The following is a 23,121-nucleotide window of genomic DNA, read 5'->3' as shown; positions in this document are numbered from 1 at the left end:
CTACAAGAACAATGATAATCCATAAGAATTCAACCATATATACAACATCTATATATTTTTTTGCTTTAGTGACCAATCAAGAAGGTAAACATATTGGTATATCACACTCAACATTGCATAGTTTGTTGTTTCATGGGCTAACACAAGGATTGTGGGCTATGAATAGTGCAAGGGTTATTGATTTTTATAATGCCCAAACCATAGTTAACGCGTGGTTTCATTGAGATAAGCCACTTGTGTCTTTGTAGGTAAGCAATTCATTGGCCATAATGGCTAGGTTATATTTGGCATCTTCATAGGACATGGCTTTAGTGCCACTCATTAGCCATAATGCAAGATACATTCAAATAACTTGGAGCTAGATACTCGATGGATATGCCATGCATTGCAATTGCATGTATCAATACAACATTGAAAAGAAGACATGAACCATATAACGTAGCAAACTCTCACCCTTTAGATAAGCTTGGATTGCACGGTTGATTAGAGTCAGTGGGCATAGCTCTCCATTTGTGCATGGTGTTCCACGCACAAATCCATCACCAAGATTCCAAATCCAACAATGTTTTTGATCCAATATGCTATGCCACTTGAGTTGCTCTATTAGTAACAATGATCTACTTGGTAGCGCAAACCCAATGAAAAAATCAGAAAGAACAAATTTTCCATGAGACCCTAAGTTTTGTATTACTCATTTGACCCGAGTTAGTTCATGTCGCACCCATGTTAATATGCACATGCTTCAAACTAAGGTGAGAGGACTTCCAATTGGAAACACCATCGAACTTCAAAATTTTGAAAATTAAATCATTTAATCGTGGCACCATAAAGCATCCACATTAAATATGACCACCAACTATAGCACATGTTTCAAATCCCACACAATGTACTTTTTTTGCCTAAGTTACTTTGCCACATGCGGATGGTCACATTTCATCTTGAGATGCACATGAGCCCCTCCACCATCAATCCCATCACTTTAGGAAACAAATTTCCGAGAAACATAGTGAGGAGAAAGGGGGCACACCTAACAATAGGAACAAAGTGATTGAGGGGGGACTTGGGAGGTGCACCTATTGCTAACTATAGGAACATTGAATGTCAATATGGTATTTGAGGAAACAGAGAGATGATTACAGTAATGATAACTAGAATTACAAAGCTTGGATGTAAAGCCTAATTTGGAGGGCTAGAGAATGTCTATAAGTTGCCACCTAATCGATTCCGACTAGTTGTTGATTGGGCTTGCAATTGCATCGTGACCTATTAAATACTCCTATATTGCAATCCTAACCCTTTGATTTTCAAGTCCTACATAACCTATTTGTTTCTTTGAATTACATAGTGATACTAAAGGTCACTCATGTATCATCAACAAACTCAATTGGAATCTACTATAGAGAAATGTGCTTCCTAGACCTTTGTAATCTCAAGTTGAATCTCCCCTCATCTCACTCTCCATGTCGATGCTTGGCTATAGATTGTTGACGTAATCATTAAACCATCCATTCATCGATGATCTCCAATATCCAATCAGCTATATCACAAACCTCAAAATAGCAAAATTCTCATCCCTCAACCAAGATCAATTTGTCTCGAAACTAATGGTCTAGTGGTGAAGTTTTTAATTATATCCTAGAGGTTGTGGGTTCAAGCCATGCAAGGTGCATCATGAGTAGGGACACCTTTGTTCATAAGGAGTGTTCATGTAGTCAAGGCTCAGCCCTTGAATGCTCGAGTGAACCCTCCTTCATTGGTAGCCCGAGGAGGATCCCAATTGTGATCAAGATATGCCATTGACTCTGCTCCTATATTATCCTTGTTGTCCACATGAAATGATTGTGTTGTTTCATGGTTAATATTTAGGGGTAAGGCGTCTCGCATTTGTGGGCCTCCATGTGTGTGGGTCTAATGCAAAAAGAGGACTAATCTACAACTTCTTGTCAAATATACTTCTCAATGTGATAAGGCCTTTGAGAAATGCTGAGTACTTTCTCTTTCTAAAAGAATGATTTATTGTACCGGTGACTTTCCATTTTATCGATATGCATTCTGAGGATCATTTTGTTAACATGTTGTAGCTCCACAATAACGAGTCCCAAGATGGTTCGGCAACAGGTCACCATGTTGTCGATCAAGGTCATGCCATGACAGATTGTTGCCATCTACATTAAAGCACATAGGACAACATTTACAGCGACGAGAGTATTGCAAAGAATACCGAAGAAAGAAAGAAGGGTGATCAGGGAAGGTTAGGGCTACACATGGTTCATCTTATGCTGTCTTCTCATACAAAACCTCGGAGAGCCACTGCTTTGTGTATCCTGTCCACCACCTCACCGACACTCAATGTTCCCAACTCCCCTCCACGTCTTGTCCTCACTGTGAGGCTCCGATTCTCAACCTCTTTAGGACCCACCACAGCCATAAGGGGGATTTTCTGAGTTTCAGCATTCCGGATCAACTTACCGAGTCTTTCACCAGATACCATCTCTGCACGTATGTTTTGCTCTTGCAACTCCTTGACCATCTCTTGGCAGTAAGGGATCTGCAAAGAGCGAAAGGAAAGGTGGCGATAGTTTAGCTCTCCTTGTGGTTCCAATCAAGCGCGCAAACATACAAATTGAACCAGCTCAACATAAAATTGCCATGGAGCAGGACCTCAGAATCCGTTACAGGCAGCACGCGTGCTTGAACAGGTGCCAGCCACATTGGAAAGTCACCTGCATAATTCTCTACCAACACGCCAAAAAATCGTTCCAAAGAGCCAAAGATGGCCCTGTGAATCATAATAGGCTGTTTCTTTTGTGTTGTCGAGTCAATATACGCCAGGTTAAACCTCTCAGGAAGATTAAAGTCCACCTGCACACAAGCAATGTAGGGTGTCTGCTTCATAGAACTAAAGGTCTCGGATATCCCAAAACGTGTAATTATTTGAATTCCAATTTGAAGAACATAAGAGGTCCACAAAGGCATATTTCAATGGAACTTCACTTCCAAATCTGCTACGACTCTCATCTCGGCCCGCCCAAGTGATCACTGACCTGGATTGTAGAGCATTGCCACTTGCGTCCAATCGCATCTTCAATCTTGAGATCAATTTTAGGACCATAAAAGGCACCGCCTCCTTCATCATATGTGTAGTCCCAACCCTTGTCATCTAGAGCCTCTTTTAAGGCCGCAGTTGCCTTTTCCCAAACTTCATCGCTGCCAACAGCCTTCTCAGGCTTGGTAGACAAGTTTATCTCATACCTCCTGAAACCAAATTCAGAGAGAATATCCTCTGTGAGATCAAGAACTCCCCGAATTTCATCTTTGATTTGATGTGGAAGACAAAAAATGTGTGCATCATCCTGTCATATCCCAAAAGCAAATTAAAGGACAGCTATAGACAATGTGCATGATTATTGATAACTATGAAGTGCAAAGAATGCTGAATGTTCAGAACTTATTAGGGCAATTTCTCAAGGCCTACCCTTTAAGATGGTAAAGATCCAGTGTAAGTTGATTTTTCTTCCCTGTATTTAAGACTACGCAGTTGAATAATGCCTCTTCTCAGGCAAAACCTTAGAATTGGAAAGAACTCTACGGTGCCTTGTCATTTTCGGTAAGCAAAATAAATATTGAAACTGCAATGCACCTTTCTTGTGCTAGCATCACTGACCTGAGTAAAGCCTCTGACACGAAAAAGACCGTGCAAGGTTCCAGATTTCTCATATCGATACACAGTTCCGAGCTCAGCAACTCTAAAAGGCAAATCTCTATATGACCGTAGTCCACTTTTGTATATTTGGATATGATAAGGGCAGTTCATGGGTCGGAGTTGATACATGTCCTCCTCTATTTCCATCTGATCAAACATGTTTTCCTTGTAGAAATCGAAATGCCCGCTTGTCTTCCACAGGTCCACCTTTGCAACATGTGGAGTAAACAGAAGATTGTAGCCCCGTCTAAGATGAAGCTGCTTCCAGAAATCTTCAATTAGCAACCGTACCACAGCTCCCTTTGGATGCCAGAAAACTAGCCCACCTCCTGTCTCTTCCTGCAACCGTCAAAAACAATGACATATTATTACATTTCTGTTTTCGGTCTTTTAAGCTGAAAACTTTCGAGATCTTAGTTCCTGGCTGTTTCCTACAGGCAGCAGATTCAAAGACTTGGGATAAACAACAAGGCCCACAACCTATATGCACAAGTCTGCTTGGCCCAAGTTCATAAGTTGAAAATGTAAGTAAAAGATATGCAGCATGGCCTGGTATCGAACCAAATTCCAGCGATTCATCTTGATGCTCTACGATTTTACCAAGTGAATGAGCTATGTTTTGGGACTTCCCGATGTGCCCTCCATTTCATGAGCTTCAGAATCTCCACACAGCGATCATCACAGTTGCCACAGCGCACACCCATGGGAGCACTCTAATATGGGGACTGTACAGATGAGGACAGTAGTCATACAAGAGAATGGGCCTAGCCCTTGCTGAAAGGGACTTTAAGACTTTAAGACTGCCCTCCTGATAAAAAAAAAAGGCTGTCCACACATGTTCAAGTTTAAAATTTAGTCTATAATAAGCCTTCTGTTAACCTGCTAACTTATTAACAGTTGCTAGGACCCACCACTTGGGGGCATCTCCAAGCCTTTGCCTTAATCAATTTTGTGTTTTTTGTTTCTGTGAAGCAAAAAAAAGGTCTACTGCATTTCTTCACATGCAGGATAAAGAGAGGACTCTTCACTCAGAATTGAATCTAAAAGATTCAACAAATTCTCCTGGCATCTCATAGACGAGATTCAATTCATTTCACACAAGCATTTCATCAGAAGGGTAGGTAGGAAGGTAGATGGGTATGCAGGTAGGCAAGTAGGCATCTAGGTAATGCAGGTAAAGAAAATAGGCAGGCAAGCAGGCTGTATGTATTTGGTAGATGGATGGTGAGTATATATGATGCCTGCTTGTATGCATGCATAGATGGATACAAGTATGTATAAAGAACCTCATAGTCACAAATGACAGTCATTTTTGGACTTCAGGATTGCCGGGACGGTAGCTTATTTCCATCCCATTTCCCATTCCATGGACTATATAGTCACAAGTGACAAAAATTCCTCCCTGGCGCCTGTCCCATGTCCCTGTCCCATTTTGCATCACTTGTCCAATCCATTATATAGAGGAGTAGATCAAAGAAGAGGAATCTAGTAGTTTGCACATAATCTATGATAAGGATTATGCATGTGGAGTGTATGGTGCCATGCATACATGCACATGTGTGCATGCATGCATGTATGTTTCTGCATTGAAATGGACAGTGGGAAATTGGGTTTTTCGCATACATGCATACATTCCTGTATGTGCATACATGAATTGGTGAGTATGTCTGTTTGAGAGAAAGAAAATGCATCTCATAAAACATAGTTGTTGTGGAGGAAGTTTCTAGGTACGCATTATTTACTGTGTGCAAAGCAGTCCTTTTTTTGTGTCAGAATCCAACAAAATAAAGTATCATCACTCAAGCCAGAATGTAATTCTGCATATAATTACTCAGAACTTAGCAAGTGAAAAGCCTTTTAAGCTAGGACAGGTTTTCAGACATAAAATCCTGCAGTGCAGATTAACAAAGAATCCTCATGCACTGTATCACTGTATCCAAAACAGTAACAGTACCTGGATAGAGAAAAGATCAAGCTCTTGACCAAGACGTCGATGATCACGTTTTTTGGCCTCTTCCTTCTGAACTTGATAAGTCTTAAGTTGCTGTTCTGTCTCCCATGCTGTACCATAAATTCTCTGTAACATCTTGTTCTTCTCATCCCCTCTCCAATAGGCACCAGCTACTCCTTCTAACTCAATTGCTTTCTTATTGAGATTACCAGTAGAGTTAACATGTGGCCCAGCACAGAGATCCCACCATTCATCACCTAATAAAATAGGAGAAGCCTTTCTTTCGTTAACTGCTATTCACAAGATATCAAACAGTACCATCAACAGAAAATACTCAGTGAATAATTAATCTTAGGTCAATGCTCAATTGCATGAGCAAATGCACACACACACTCACAATGAACAGTGATCAAGAGATAAGAGAAGCTTGCTAGACTATCACATCCACTAATGTCAAAATAAGTGAATGAAAGTATGATTCCTAAGGTACTATAGTACCACACCGGTTATAATGTCAATGTATATAGGTAGTTATCAATCCCCAAATGATAGTAGGCCTGAAGTCTTGTGCAAAGCTTTACACTTCTCCCTTGAAAGAACTTTAGCTTGCATTAACAAATTGTCCTGTGTAGGGGCATAAACCAAGTCAATCACCCTTCCTTACAACTACCATGGCACTCAAACTATTAGTATAGATAGGAGTGGGTGACTCTTGTCCCACACTCACAGCAACCAAAAGTCGTAGGATCCATACACATTCCAATGTACCTGTAAATGTTGCCTTGTGTCCAGCCTCACAGCTAGAAGTGGCCATTGTAGACTGCTTCTTGCCTAGCTTGGAGTAGAAGTAGGCTTGCAATCCTACATCTGAAAATGCTTGAGGAGTTGTTCAATGTATTAAGACTTCCATAAAACAATGGGCCCCCTCAAGTGCAGTGAACTGTATGCCAAGACAGTAGTGCAAATCGCCACGATTTGTAACATCAAATGCATGCTCTAATTCAATCTTCAAGTCTGCAATATGCATCTCATGGGGCCCAATCAATAGCTTCTCGTCCACATAAAGAGTGAAAATCAAGAGATCATCTCCATTCTTGCAAACATTGTGTGTGTTGTCACTATGTGAATTACTAAATCCAAGGGCAAAAAATGAGCATGTATCTTTTCGTACAAGCCCTAGGTACCTGCTTCAAACCATACGAAGCCTTATGCAATCGATGCACCTTTTCCTCTAAGCCTTTTGAATAAAGCTAGGAGATTGAGTAACATAAACTTCCTCATGTAGATCGCCATTCAAAAAGGTATTCTTCACATTCAATTGATGCATGTGCCAATCAAAATGGATAGCCAAAGCAATAATATTGCAAATGGTAGTCATATGTGAACTCGGTGCAAACGTCTTATGACAGTCAATCCCATGTTTCTACATATACTCTTTGGCAATAAGATGTGCTTTGTAGTGAGCGATCGATGCTATCACCAAATCTGCATGTTACTTTGTAAACCCACTTTGCACCTATAGCTTGCTTGCCCCACAGAACTCCCACATGCCATTTTTATATATAGAGACTAACTCTGACTGCATTACTGTCATCCAATGCTCACTCTGAGAAGCATCAATAAAAGAAATGGGCTCTTCATTACATGCACTAGCAACAAGAGCTTGTGCAACAAAATGACCCGAAGCATATCTACTAGCTGCCCAAGTTTTGCTAGGAAGAGAAACGGGTTGTTTGCTATTGTGTAAAGTATCCAATAGTCATCTAAACAACATCATTAGCAATGTCTTGATCAATGGATGAATATTAAGTTTCTGATTCATGCAAAAGTGGCTGATTTTGTTGTTGTACCCCTTAAATAGGTGGCTCTACCTAACCATTTTCAGGTGCACCTTGCTGAAATAGAGGCAATAAGCTGTGAAGCATACCCATAGGATCCATAAGTGACTGATTTTTTGCAGGCAAGAAAGAGTTGACCTTCACTTTCAACAAATAATACATCTCTACCATAGTACCATGGTGACAAGGGGTGACAATTCAAGCCCTCGTCCCTATCCTTGAAACCCGTCCCATGTTACTATAATCTATACTCACAAGGATTCTTTGTAGAGGGCTGATACAAATGGTACCCTTTGCTCTCTGCACTATAACCAATAAAAATGCATTTGATAGATTTATTCTATAGCCGATGTCTTTTTGGTGGTTGTACCAAAGCATATGCTAAACAACCAAAGACATGTATATGGGTCACAACTCACCAGTAGTTTACAGCCATGCCAAGTGCATATGATCATTCCATGCCTTGGGGAGGACTTCAATTTAGCACATGTACTATACGCATAATAGTATCAAGCCAAAAGTTTTGGGGCAACTTATTGTGGGAAAGCATGTAATGTGCCATCTCCAGAAGACTCCCATTCTTTCCTCAAGCCACACCATTGTGTTGTGTAGTACACCGATATAGAATATCCCTTTCAACCAAAAAGTGTTAAATCCACGTGACATGTATTCCCTCCCTCGATCCGTTCTAGAGAGTAACCAACTTGCAACTACTGCCAGCTTCAGCCAAGGCCAAGAGGGTTTTAAAACATGCAAACACCTCTAATTTGTGCTTTAATGTATATACCCAACGATGATGGGTCATGTCATCAATGAAAGTCACAAAATACCAATATTCCTTAATGGATGCAACGCGTATAGGTCCACAAACATCAGATGTAATTTCTGATGGACGTGCATAAATCCACATGGGAAACAAGGCATGATGCACTTTGCTAAGTACACAACTCTCTCACACATTATGAACATGTGCCTTCAACCAAGGAAGATCAAGCACCATATTTTTTGATTCTCAAGCGAAGCAAACTTCGGAAATTAAGATGACCAAATGCCAAAGCTCGGTGTCATTCATAGTAGTGGCATCCACTGTATGTAATACATCCTTTGATGCTCTTTTCTCATACAAGTCAAGTTGGCATAGGCCATTGTACAGTGTGCCTCCAACAATGAGGTCATTCCCATCACTTTAGTCATAGAAACTGTATCGATCAGTGTGAAATTTAACCATAAGATCAATACATGCAATGGCTGAAATTGAGAGAAAATTTTTCCCTATGCCTAGCACATACAAGACCTTTTGAAGCATGATAACAATTGCATTTACTGCAACAATTGGAATTTACCTAATTGATTTGATTGCATACGAAGCATTATTAGCACATATGATAGATTCCCCCTTGTGTACATCTATATATAATACAAACAAGTCACAAAAGTAGGTGATGTGCTTTGAAGTATCATTATCAAAATGCCATGTACTTTTGTTCTCAATCACTGATAAATAATGTGCATGTGATGAAGGATCATAGGAACGACACACAACAAAGACATAATACTACCTGATGTCTGAACTAGCCAAATTTGCTTCTGCATCCTTCACATTTGCTAAAAGTTAAGTAACCGTTATACTTGATTGCTTCCTCTTTTCATTAGTAATTCTTTTTTTGCATTCCTCAATGACATGACCTTTTTTCTCCCAATAGTTGCAACTCTTCTCTTAGGTACCCTTATTCTTAGTCCTTTGAGAGCTTAAATAAGAGGCCGATTTGCCTTTGTTCTTAGAGTGTGTTTGCCACCAATGCTTGATTATTCATAGTCATATTGAAGCAATTGACCCTCCTCTTGCAATGGTAGTTAAACCAATTCGTTAAATGTATGTACATTGGGATTTCCTTTTGTAAGCAAGCAGAGTGTAGTGATAAAACTTGATTTGACTCAGGTAGACCAGCCAAGACAATAGAAACAATAGATGCATCTAGGATGATCTCATAAATGTGAGAAAGCTACTCTTGAAGATCATACTCTATCTCAAGCTACTTGCGCAAATAGGCAACACATACCTCATTACACACATGATACAAAGAGACAATTGTATCCCAATCATCCTCGGTCATTGTACACAGCTGAATGACTTATCTCATACACAACAATGGAACCAACGCACGTGCTTGGGCAGCTCACCCATCCCATCTCGAAGATCGATTGTGGGAGGAGGAGGAGACTCTGGTGCTGATGATCCAGTGTTCATTGACAACGAGCTAGACAAACTAGCATCATTTTGTGCAATGGGGTATACAGGCCTTCTCTCAATAACGACTATATAACTGCAAAGTTGTTTTGCAACCAAGACATGGCTTATCATGTATGCCCACGTGGATAGTTGGTTCCATCCAACTTGTCATCATTGCCCAACATGTTCAACGAGTGATTTTGAACGGCCCCATTGCTTGCTGTATATAGCTGGTATTTTTAACCAATTGCTATCCAAAGTAAAAACGTAGATGCAACACAAGAGAAAAGCAAGAAGAAACACAGAAACTTACAATTGATGGATCCAATGTTGATGATGAAGCTGAATGTCAAAGAGGATGTTGAAAATTGAAGTGAGATTGGTGCCAATGTCCCCAAATGTCGCATAAGATGATGAGTTGGGTATCAACATTGATCAACTTGTGACAGTTGGTGAATTCTAAAGTGAAAAGCCCCAAATTTTGCAAATATTGGAGCTGAATTTCTCCAATTCAATGAAGAATTTTATGGAACTGACTGCAATCCCCAAATCAAAGGATACATTTTGGTCTGTTGGAGTCAGCTTGGGCAACTCCCCAAATTCACCTTAAATCTTGCTTAGTTGAGAGTGTTGGTGGGAACAAGGGCCTGTGAAAGTCGAAGGTTTGGTATCAGGTTGCAAACACGACTGTTGGAACATTGTGGCTGAGTCGGGTGACACAATTGCAGCTGGCAACATGGCTACAGGCAGCATCAAAGAGGCATGCGAGTATACAGCAGGTGGCATGGCCGCAGACTCTGCCAAAACAGGCAGGCAAGCATAGGGCAGGTGATTGGACTGGCAGTGTGTGTAGGCAAAAATAACCTGTCAAACAGCAAGTTCTATGCAGCCAGGTTGGGTGAAAGGTGCCACACAGGCTGAACTGCTATGCAAACTTTTGCAGCAAGAAAGGCAAGACGTAGAGAACTGAGCTAAGACTTAATGGTGATTGTGGCGGCAATGGTTCATGAGCTGAGTGGCACCGGAGAGGGTAGCTTTGATACCACTATTGGGTCAATGCTCGGCTACATGCACACACGCACACACATTCACCCATACTCTCATAGCGAACAATGAACAACAAGAGAGTAGAGAAGATTGTTTGAATGTCCCATCCACTAATGTAAGAATAAGTGAATGAAAGTACAATCCCTAAGATACTATAGTACCATACTTGAGGTGGGTGTTCACACTGGGAGAAAATCCTTCTCCAACTAGAAGTTAAAAACTTCCCATTGATGAGGGAGTGTTCATGCTACAACAACAGAGGAACACAACAAGTGCAACACTTGAAACCTATAAAAGGTAGCTTGAGAAAAAGAAAAAGAACCTAGAGATGGAGGATCTAGACCTAAATCACTAGGAGGGGATGGAATAGAACCCAAATGCAAGTTGGATGAAGGTGGAAGTCGCAAGAGTTGAGAACTCAAGGCACCAAAATCATGCTTGTAATGAAACAGAAGCTAAACATTGTGAAATAGCAAGTATACGGTGGGAATTTTGCTTTTATAGCAATCTCTATTGAAATTTACATATCGTTACAAGTCTGGATCTTTGGATTAAATTATCGCTAGTTCTTGCATATCAGAAGAAGCAACAAAGAGATAATGGTGTTTATACAGACCAAAAAGTACATGTGAACTTTCCACTAATGTTGGGCTAAAAATTCATTACCCACTGATTAGCTCTTTAAAACAACCCAAAATAGTAAATGATCGAAAGTTTCATTAAACCGGGAGGGGTTCTAGAGAGTTTCTGTGTCCCACATGCAAAAACCTAATTTGGGAGGGTCCTTCCATGTCTTTAAATAGATAGGCTGTCCACCATTCAGCCCCATCCTTCTGTGCAGGTTTCGTACATTCACATGCAGGTTTCAGCCATCAGTCTTCTTCCCATGGCTGTCCAGCCCTTCCAAACTGCTGCCACATCATCATCCATCCCTGACGACCTGTCCACTGCTGCCACCCATCACTCCAACTGCTGGAAACACCATTCAGCCCCTCTAGACTCCTGCAATTGCTGATCAGGGAGGCCACCCTATCCAGGTGTACGCTTGGCATCAAACAAGCTGTGCTTTTCAGTGCAAGCTCCGACACATCACCCATTTCTCCTTCAGCTGTTGTGTTTTGTAGATTTGCTGCTCTCTTCACCATCTAACACCTTTCTCTGTTATTGTCTAGCTGCCTACTGCCTCAATGATCAGCGTTTTGCTCTCTCCTACAACTCCGATTGGTGGTTTCAGCACTCGTGATCCATCTCCAGTAAACATCACACTCTGACACTTATTGCTCTGCCCTTGAGCATTCTGTACACTCTTACACTCATTTACTCCATTGATGTCTATGTTTGTGTTTTTGCGTTTTGGGTTTTGAGTTTTGCATTTAGGGTTTTGAGCTTTGCACATCACTGTCTGAGTCTTTATGTTTCAGTCGCAGTTATACTTTCTGTGTTTCAATGGAAACCCTAGCATATCTTCACATGGTACCAAAGCCAATGCTCTTGTAAAGAGTATGTTGCCAATATTGTGGAGGCGTGGTTTTGTGTGCAGTACACAAATGACACGTAACTGATTCATAATGTGTCAAAACACCTTCTCGGGATCCAATGATGTGTTATCAGGCAGCTTTGTCATTGGAGGCCTTGAGGAGGCATTATGGACTTGGCAACGAAGACGACACCCCACCTTCACCTTCATCTTCACTTTCTTCTCCTTTTTCTGTCTTCATGATAGATTAGGAGTTTGAAGAATTCATGCGCAACAAGTAGGGTACCAACTACCTTCTTCCTACCAACTTTGCTACTACATCCGGACCATTCGGTGAGACTGATCACCTCTCTGATCAAGGAGGACATACGACATTTGGGACAAATGGTGACCCATCTTCTTCATCTCAGCCAAGCCCAATGTCACGTTTGTATAAACCTTTTGAGTCTTGTGAATCTAAACCCTCCCTTATTTCTCCTTTTGGTGTATAGGATCCGGATAGTTTTCAGTATGTAATCTTCAATAGAGGGGGCACTTGAAGCAAACATCCTTCATTAAGTATATCTACATCTTCTATTTCATTTGAGCATATAAATCAATCTTCTCAAATCCCTCCCATCCCACCCTCTTATGATCCATACCTCAATTTGCTCTATTCTTCATTTCAAAACCTGGAATTACACTCTACTTCCACGTCATCCTGCACATTGGAAGTTGGATCCTCCATCTCTCCTCATAGTACTTTTTCTTTCACTACCCCATATTCTACCTACCCTCACTTCACTACCTCTTTGCACCATGGTGCATCATTAGGGGGCATGCCACCATTTAACACGTCCTTTCATATACCCACAAGTGAACCCTTCTTTTCATTCTAGGACAGCTGTGATGGGCATTCCCTAAACACTCACCTTTCCATCTATCAACCTCTCAATGTAAGGATTTTTATCCTCTGCTTATCATGTGCCGTCACACACTCCATGGGTCACTTCCACACAGTGATTTCCATCCTCTACTCCACATATCCCTATTCCTCCCCAATGGGCTACTCATGCGGTCACCATGCCCATGCGTAGTCAGTCCATTCCCGCTTTTGGATTGACTACATACACTTTCCGCATGCATGGTGGGCACTCTAGGATCCATTCACAAGTATCCTCCACTCCTCCACCCTATCCCCATTACATACCTTATCCATATGAAGGCAAGTCAAAACAAGGGCAACATCCCTTTCTCCAACAGAAACAAAGAACCAAAACCAATCTGGCAACAACTCCCCAAGGAAAATAGATTTTGCACACATTGCCAGAGATCGGGCCATGTGGATGAGGAGTATCGTACCAAGGCCTAGGGTCTTCCTCCTAAGAAACCTTAGCAAACTGCTACAATTCTTCCCACTCCTACTAGACAATCCAACGGGACTATGAAACTAGTCTTTCCTCCTCAAATAGGTTGGTAAATAACTTGATTAGGCACTAATTATAGCAAGCATAAAATTCACATAAACTAAAAATGCACATTTTACCACTTTAGTCATGGACATTAGACACTTGGTTGGCCCAAAAAATATTGCCTCTTATGGTATTTTTAAATCTTATATTGTAAATGGAAGGAGTACAACTGAGATCCTCTAATCTCCTAAGCTAATCCAAGTACCTGTTGCTGTCAAAATTGACTGGCAAGCCTCCACACCAATTTTCCCCTTGGTTCGCTTGGGGATTGGCCTTCACCCTGCTTCTTGAAAGACAAATTCAGCCCCAAATGTGATATTGGCTAGCTGGCCTCTTGAATCTCCTTGAAATTCCTCAATTTCAGCTGCTGCAATTCAAGTCTTAGGCCCTCAATTCTGAGCACCCATCTCAAGGCAGCTGTCAAAACCCTAATTTTTGCACTAAATTAGGGTTTATAGCAGCAAAGATTGACTAAAATCTCTTCCTCTGATGGCGCAAATTGCTGGAAAATGCTGAGAACTTGAGAAATGGCTGGGGGATAAGAGAGAATGTTGTAGAGAGAGAAATTTAAGAGTTTCATCGCGAGAAACGCTGAAATTTATCGTTGCCTTGCTCAAACAGCCATGGAAGCTGTGACCTACAACTTAGGACTACTAAAAAGACTCTGCTCCATCCTATATGCTGTCATCTACACCAAAAGGACCTTGGGCTACTATCATCTACTCTTGAAGGGCTCCAATTGTTGTCACATGCTGTAGGACTGATCCTTGGTGGCTGCAAATCACATCAGTAGCCTCTCCTTGCTCTCTAACAGCCTCCTCTCTCACAATGGTTGGGATAGACTCCACTAGCCCCTAAAAACGTTTTTCTCACTTGCATGGGCAAGTTTTGCCAAGTGTAAGCTTTCTAATACCATTTTCACCATTATTCAGCTGATTAAATTAATTTTCAAAATATTAATTCTGAAAATCAATTTAATAATTATTCTAGTGCTCATAAAATTAATTTCACCAGTCAATAATTAAATTGGCTAGCCTAATTTGTCTTCCAAGGATCCGGTATTAATTAATTAATTAATACCTAGTCTCTAATGTCACTACCGACAATAGTGGCCAATACATTGGTCTAGGCTAAGCCTAAGAATGTCTAGTATAGACCACATGGGTCGCACATGTGGTGATCAGTAGTGCCTCTAGTCTTCCTCTTCCAAGTGATGTGATTCGATACAATAGAGATTAGAGGAATGTGAATATATAGAGTACAAAGAGCCACCCAAAACAAATAGGTTAGCTAGTATATAATCATCCTACAGTGTGCAAATTGGCCAATGAATGGAGTCATCAAAGATGAAAATGTATCACCTTAGCTACCCAAGTGATCCCTAATCTAAACTCTAACACATATAAAATGCACATTGCTATAACCCTCTCTCAAATCATGGATAACTGGACAATAAAATAAACAATGATGTGACATACAAGCCCTTAGGGACCTGTCAGGGGACATAACTTATTACAATTTTTACCTTTGATACCCATTGCATCCTCAAGGTCCTTGGCCTGTTACTATGAAATAGCAGCCATGTGCATCACATGTGCTAAACAACCTTGCACATTTGATTAATATCTTAATCAAATGTCATCGTCAGGACTAGAGCATCTTAAAATTTCACATCTCGATGATAGACCTCCCCCTTATCCTTACAATCGTCCTCGATTGCACTACATTGTGCCAAAGAAAAAGCATATCGCAGTGGAATTTCCACAAGGCATCATAGTCACAACATTAGTCAATGTTGTCCAACCATGCTACATGCTCCAAACCTTATTGAAAATTTCCAGCCAGCATAAACATCAGATAATATTGAGAATTAGCCCAGAACTGTTGCTAGAAACCCATTGGATGCACCAAAACTCATGTTTCTCGACTATTCTGAATTCAGAACCATAGTAGAGCATATTCTCAGCATAAACCATGGCTGAAACTGTCAATGGCATTTACTAACATGTTGTTGTCCATGGAACCAACTATAAAGCATTGAAAATTGATCATAAACTAATCACTTGTTGATTTGAGAACTAATCACAAACTACTATAAATGTGATCCCAAACTCATCACAAACTGATTGCAAAAATTGATCAGTAACTAATGCAAAAATTGATGCAAAACAGATCCCAAAAGTGACCATAACGGTTCTCAAACACATCAAATACTGAGCTGAAACTAATCAGATTTTTTCTCAAACTGAGGCAAAAAACTTATACTAAACTGATCATAAATTGATGCAAAAGTATAGTTCCAGTGGCCGGATGAAACTCATACTCATCTGCATACATCTCACAGTTACTAGTACACTAAGTAGTGGCCTCATGGCAAACATACTGTCTGTACAGTACCTTGGATGTATCCTAAATACATCTAAGATCCACTACAAATGAGAGTTGTCCACAAAGTAGAAGTGCTATCTCCCCCTTGAGCATTAGACAATACTCCAAACCCCTACTTTGTTGAACCTAACTGAGCCCCAACTAAAGTCGACTCTAACTGAAAGGCATCTAGGTAAAGCTGCAAAAACTGAGAATGGTTTGCCAAATCATTCTCTGCCACCCATTTGGCATCCATTGGTGAATAAATCTGAAATTTCACCAAGTATCTCCTGGAAACTTTACCTCTAACTTTACTTGCCTGAAACCTCCACTAGATTGTAGGCATTTCTTCTCCTTAAGCATTACGATGCTTTATACTTTCACATTGTTGCAATTCGAACTTAACTAATATGTAACATTGGATCCAGTTGACTAGCCCCTCATGTGTACTTGACATGCTAGGAGCACCAAATGCATAAGGAAACATTTTTGTTTGCATACTTTGCATCATTGCAATGTGACTGTGCATGGGAATTAGCATAGTACCAGTCATACCAAGATACATTTTCACATACATTGTATGCACTACTAGTTGCATTTTTCCTCACGACCAACACTATATAGAGAATTTGCATAACCAGCATTAATACCATGAGTCCCAAACACAATGGACTGCATATATGCATTGCCAAACTTGCCACTTTGTGCCCCAGCATCATGCCAATATTGCTATATATAGGGTTATGCATATTACCAACCATACCCAAATACACTAGGCCTTGCACACCACACATTGGTTGTTGCATACCATAAGGAGTTGTGCCATGCATCCCTGTATGTGGTCCAGCCCACCAGGGCATGGAAACTAGTATCACCACCAAAGTATCATGGCTGCCCTATATGCGGCTCAGCCCACCATGCTGCCCCATATGCGGCCCAACCCACCATGGCATGGAAACTAGTGTCACCACCAAAGTATCATGGCTGCCCCGTCATTGCATGCATGCTCTGCTATCCAAAAACCATTGGATTGGCACTTCCAAGTTGGCCTTGCATATGTATCAATTGCCCCACTAGGATCATTTTCTTATGCTCACTACCAACGTTTGGAACATCATGCTGTCGTATTGGCTCTTCCTTCAGTGCATCTTGCTGTCCTGAAGCTCTCAAAGATGATTTCCTCTTCTTGCCTTAGCTGCCCTCCTTTAAGGGCTCAAAAAGCGCATAAACTAAGGATCATTTGCCAATCGCATAAACATTTCACATGCTGTCCTTAGCTGATCTTTACACTTGTCATCAAATTCCTCTCTCTTGCTAGTCATTAGCTTCAAGAGACCTAAAAGGACCCACCTCTTGTTTAATTCCCTCGTTCATAGCTTGCTGTCCATGCTTTGTGCCATTACATTTTTCCCAACAGTTTGTGAATTTTCACATTGAGGCATCGTCCCTACTCACTATCTGAAGACATTCTTGCTATAATGCTCAGTTGAATATAATTTCAGCACTACATCAAAGTTTTTGACCTTCAATAAGGTACCTTGGGGCCATTAAATCAAGGGATTGAGTGGTATCCCAGCAATGGAACCTTGAAACCAACCTTCCTCCTCATATAGGGTGGTAAATAACTTGATTAAGCACTAATTATAGCAAGCATTAAATTCACATAAACTAAAAATGCACATTTTACCACTTTAGTCATGGACATTGAATACTCGTGGCCCCAAAACTGGTGCCTCTTGTGGTATTTCTTTATCTTATATTGCAAATGGAAGGAGTACAACAAAGATCCTCTAGTCTCCTAAGCTAATCCAAGTGCTTGTTGCTATCAAAATTGACCAGCAAGCCTCCACACCAATTTACCCCTTGGTTTACTTGGGGATTTGACAAACTCAACCCCAAATTTGATATTGGCTGACTGGCCTCCTGAATCTCCTTGAAATTTCTCAATTTCAACTGGAATTCAAGTCCCAAGCCCTCAATTCTAAGTATACATCCCAAGGCGGTTGTCAAAATCCTAATTTCTACTATAAATTGGGGTTTATAATAGAGAGTGACTGAAATCTCTTTCTTTGATGGCATAAATTACTGAAAAATGCCGAGATAACTTGAGAAATGGTTGGGGGATGAGAGAGAATTCTGGAGAGAGAAATTTCAAAGTATCATCGTAAGAAACACTGAAAAACTACTACTACCTTGCTCAAACAGCCATGGAAGCTATCACCTACAGCTTAGAATCACCCAAAAGACTGCTACCCCATCCTATATATTGTCATTTGCACCAAAAGGACATTGGGCTTGTTGGGTTTGACTCATACCTATGCTCACAGAGTGTCAATGATCCACAGCAGGACACTAGGGTACTTTTTACTCTCTTTATGAGAGGCTTTTTCCCCCAGTTATATTATCTTTTAATTTATATGCTTATGTTACACAGTTCAGGCACTTATCGTGTTATACCTTTCAGGTGTGAATGCACATTAATAATCCTAAGGTTTAAGGGTTGTACTTTGTACTTGCATTACATTATTTTGGTAATTGCATTGGAAATCATGTTGTGTCTTCACTCTCACTCTCTTCACTATCAAGTGTGTACTCTCAGTTGAGCTTTGATCTTCTATATCTTACATTTGATATCAGAGCAAGGATTTAGCTCAGCTTTAGCTCCTCCCAGCTAGGTCAACTCAAGCCACCAGTGTCGGATCTATACGCTGGTTGCAGTACCAGCACCGCCTTTGTCATCCTAACCAACAACCCCTACATGCTCATTCGCCACAAGTCATTGCCACCACTAGCTATGCCATCCCAACCTAAAGCCTTGCTCGCCAGGTCCACCAATAGCCAGCACTATATTGACGCCTACTCCACCTCACCCGCCCACCTGCGCTATTGCACCCTGGTTGCCTATGCCTCTGCAGCGTTGCATGTTCCCTTTGCAGTGCCACCTACTCCAGCTCTAGCTCGTAGTTGTGCCATCAGCGCCAAGCTTGCCAACGTCTCCTCTTGCAGCCTGCTACCTGCCTATCCTTCTATCAGCTCAACATAAGAGGTAAAAGAGACATAGTTTTTTAATTCAAAATTTTGAATTTCAACAAGGGGCTTCTTTTTGCTCAGGCTGTCTCATGTCTTCGATACACTTCTGGCAGGGATTTCTTGGGAAGCAAGCCAAGAAATTTTGGCCTTTTTTGGTTTGCTGCAGACGTTGGCACATGTACTTTAGGATTAATTTGAAATAGACTCAAATTGTGAATTTTGGACAACAAAATTTTGGGACTTTTCCATTGATTGTGTTATTGAGCACTATTTGTGCATTGGATAGCGAGTACATTGGACAATTTGAACATGTGACACAGATTTGTCAATTACAGCGCGTATTGCATGCTATAATTTCTAGAAATTTTCAAACTTCCAGGCTGTTTCAGCTTTAGATCTTGCTCTTGTGCTCTTTAAAACAATGACATTTGCTATGGCCAATCAGGGACAGAGTAATGGCAATAATTATTCTCTATGGTCTTTCATGATGAAGAATGTGCTAATTGCAAAAAATCTTTCATATTATGTTAGTGGTGAGGAAGTCTATCTTGGAGTTTGATTCCTATAACACCTCCTACAGGAGGACGTGGTCAAAGGCCCACTCCATCTCAGCCACTTCCCTAGAGATCAACAGCATAAAAGGCTTGGGACACACGGGATGCTCAAGCATTGTCACTCATTGCATTGGTAGTTCAGCCATCTATAATCTTAAACATACAGTCTACAGCTTGTTCACATGAAGCATGGCTTACACTGAGCAGATGTTTGCTGGAAAAAATAAGACACGCATCTCTTTCTTGAAAAAAGAGCTTGACAATGTCAGGATGGAAGAAAGTCATTCTATACAAGATTATCTTAACAAAATTAAGTGAGCAATTAATGAATGTAAATTAGTATTATTTGAATGCACACTTGATCTCTACTACTATGAATTCTTTGCCGCCCTCTTATTTAGCCTCTCATACGGCCCTAAATCTCACCATGAGAATTTCTCCATAGCCACTTACTTTTCTTCAGTTGGTTATTTTGCTCCTAGAAGAAGAGTGAACAAAAAAGAACAACAACGTGAATGTAATAGCCTCTGAACAGGCTTTTAGGGCAAGGTAGAAAGGCAAGGGCAACCAGTCTAAAAATGCTCCGCACAGTTTTGGAAGTTTAGGTACTTCATAGAGCAACAAGAAACAAGGGGGCACGTAAGCCAAGAAAGGCAAGTGCCACTATTGTAAGAAGCCAGGTCATTACGTTACGGAATGTAAGAAGCGCTTTGCCAAGGAGGAGTCAGGGATGTCTTTTTCTGATGCACCTTCTACTGCTACAGAGTCTACATCTTTTGTTGTAGACCGTGACTCTGTTTTTACACTTGCAGTTAAGACTCTTCTTAGGTTGATAGAACATTTAGCTCTACCGAGGATGCTAGCACTTGGTTTTTTTACAGTGATGCTTCTAAGCACATTACATTCCACAGGGATTTATTTTTCTTTGTTATTGCAACTCTTGTTGGGTGGCAAGTCTATGCAATGTGCCAACAATGCCTCTTACCCTATTAGAGGTGTTGGGGAGATTGTCTTGAAAGCCATTGATGGCTCTACTCTCCATTTACAATATGCATTATATGTGCTAGGCATAAAGAAGAATTTATTATCCATTTCTTCTTTAGCAAAGTGTGGTATGCAAGTCACATTTGATATATGGTCAGGGATAAAGAATTCTTGACTTTGGTTTTAACTGGCATATTATGTCATGGACTCTATGAGTTAGATGCTTATTTGATTGATCAGTCAGTCTATTTAGCATCTACTCTTACTCCTGCTATGTCCCACGCAAAGTTATGGCATGCTCGCATGGGGCATATCAACTATGGCAGTTTGATGCTTATGTAGCCTACTTGGATGCTAGATGGTTTCTCTCTCTTGGAGAGACCTTATGAGCATATTTGTGAGGGATGCATTTTGGGAAAAATGTATCGATTCTCATTTCCTCGTAACATTACTTTTAAGGCAACTGCCAGATTACAAATCGTACATTCGGATGTATGTGGACCTATACAGACAAAGTCATTGGGTGGATGTTATTATTTCGTCACCTTCATTTATGACTTTACTCGTTTTTGCTGGGTCTACTCATTGGTGAAAAAGTCAAAGGTGTATGATACATTTTTGGCTTTTGTTGCACTTGCTCAAAATCAATCTAGCTGCAGGATTAAGACTCCCCATTTAGACTAGTGGGAGGGGTGACATGTCGTCCTTGTTGCTAAATAATTTTTTGAAGCAAAAATGTATTATCCATCAATATACTACTACATATACTCCACAACAAAATGGAATTGCAAAAAGGAAGAATCGGTCACTCATGGAGATGGCCAAATGTATGTTGAAAGCTAAGAGTCTACCACATGGCTTTTGGATGGAAGCAATTATGTGTGCTTGTCATGTTTTGAACAAGTGCCCTACCAAGGCATTAAAAAACGTTATGTCTTTTGAGGCTTGGAACTGTTGGAAACCTTCAATTTTATACTTTTGGGTGTCTTGCGCATGCTCATATTCCCCATGTACTTAGAAAAAAGTTGGCCAACAAGGTTGTCAAATGTATTTTTGTAGGGTGCAATAGTGAGAGCAAAGGATATAGACTATATGATTCTGTTTCCAAGAAAGTCTTTGTCAATAGGGATGTGATTTTTGATGAGAAATCAAAATTATCCCTTGCTGGTTTTGATACATATCAGGCTGCAAATGATGTGTTTGAAGGGTTCCTGCCCATTTCTTTTGGTGATACAATTGGAGCTTCAATAAATGAACACAATGTTTAGCCAATTGCTCCATTGAGCAATGCAGAAATTCAGCCTATGTCTGATCTGAATATTCAGCAATATGCTGAATTTGAGATTGAGCAGGAGCTTGTACATAGTCAAGAAGCTAGGCAAATGCCTAGATGGTACTTGCAGACTATGAATAATAGTCATTTGGATGCTCCTATTGCTAGTCGTACTAGAAGACAAGCTTGTCTACATGATCGTGCTAATACAATGGAGTTTGTTATGGCAACACACACACTTGATGATGAGAAGCTTGAATATTTTGAGGATATACAACAAAGTGTGCATTGGATGGCAACAATGCAAGGTGAATTTGATTCTATTATAAAGAATCAAACATGGAATCTAGTGACATTGCTTGTTGGAAAGAAAGCCATTGCTACAAAGTGGATCTATAAGCTAAAAAGAAATGCAAATGGATCCATTGATAAGTATAAAGCCAGGCTTGTGATCAAAGGCTACGCGTAAAAGAAAGGCATTGACTATGAGGAGACATTTGCTCGTACATCCCATATGACTACCATTCGATCTATGGTTTCTTTGGCTGCCCATCATGGTTGGACTGTGCACCAACTTGCTATTAAGACTGCATTTTTACACGGGGAACTTTAAGAAGAAGTGTATGTATAGCAGCCCATTGGTTTTGCAATTGAGGGATTCGAACACTTGGTATGTAAGCTGAAAAAGTCTTTGTATGGTTTAAAGCAAGCTCCCCAAGCTTGGTATGCAAAAATTGATGCCTTTTTACTCAGCCAAGGGTTCATTAATAGCTCATCAAAGTCTACTATTTATGTCTGCAAAGAGAGGGGATCCTTGTTGGTCATATGTCTTTATGTAGATGATCTTCTACTCACACGGACACATGCTGATCAAATTTCAGCATTCAAGAAAAATTTGTAGCAAACTTTTGAAATGTCAGATTTAGGGCCTTCGCACTACTATTTGGGCATTCAGTACATTCATGATGCTAGAGGCATTGGATTGTCACAGTCCAGACACATTGTTTGACTCCTTGAGAGATTTGGCTTACAGGATTGCAAGCCAATTTGCACATCGATGGAGACTGGATTGCTATCTTTGCATGATGACAGTGATTTTTTTGACATCCATACATATGTTCCAGCAATTGGATGTCTCATTTATCTATGCAACACAAGGCTAGATATTCAATTTGCATTTTCAACCCTGAGTAGATATATGTACAACCCACGCATG

The 23,121-nt window shown here is 40.5% G+C and overlaps 1 protein-coding gene across 2 annotated transcripts in view; it reads right to left on the bottom strand.

Annotated features, from left to right (window-relative positions):
• Positions 1–1,972: 1,972 nt before the first annotated feature.
• Positions 1,973–23,121, bottom strand: part of EMB2761 (threonyl-tRNA synthetase, putative / threonine-tRNA ligase) — an 86,856-nt gene continuing 65,707 nt past the window's right edge. Inside the window, exons 4-8 of one of the 2 annotated variants that reach the window (XM_087696494.1) lie at positions 5,658–5,911; positions 3,665–4,042; positions 3,045–3,353; positions 2,662–2,862; positions 1,973–2,548 (exon numbers count right to left, since the gene is read on the bottom strand). In XM_087696494.1, the coding sequence (XP_087552620.1) occupies positions 2,288–2,548; positions 2,662–2,862; positions 3,045–3,353; positions 3,665–4,042; positions 5,658–5,911 (1,403 nt within the window). In that variant the 3' untranslated portion in view covers positions 1,973–2,287. Of the gene's footprint in view, positions 2,549–2,661; positions 2,863–3,044; positions 3,354–3,664; positions 4,043–5,657; positions 5,945–23,121 lie in introns of both variants that reach the window. The other variant, XM_087696493.1, reaches the window with a different exon arrangement.

The sequence above is a fragment of the Lygodium microphyllum genome, chromosome 16, assembly GCF_053477565.2.
Source record: "Lygodium microphyllum isolate KBCC chromosome 16, Lygodium_microphyllum_v1.1.10, whole genome shotgun sequence".
Classification (NCBI taxonomy): domain Eukaryota; kingdom Viridiplantae; phylum Streptophyta; class Polypodiopsida; order Schizaeales; family Lygodiaceae; genus Lygodium; species Lygodium microphyllum.
This window is presented reverse-complemented; position numbering and strand designations above follow the sequence as displayed.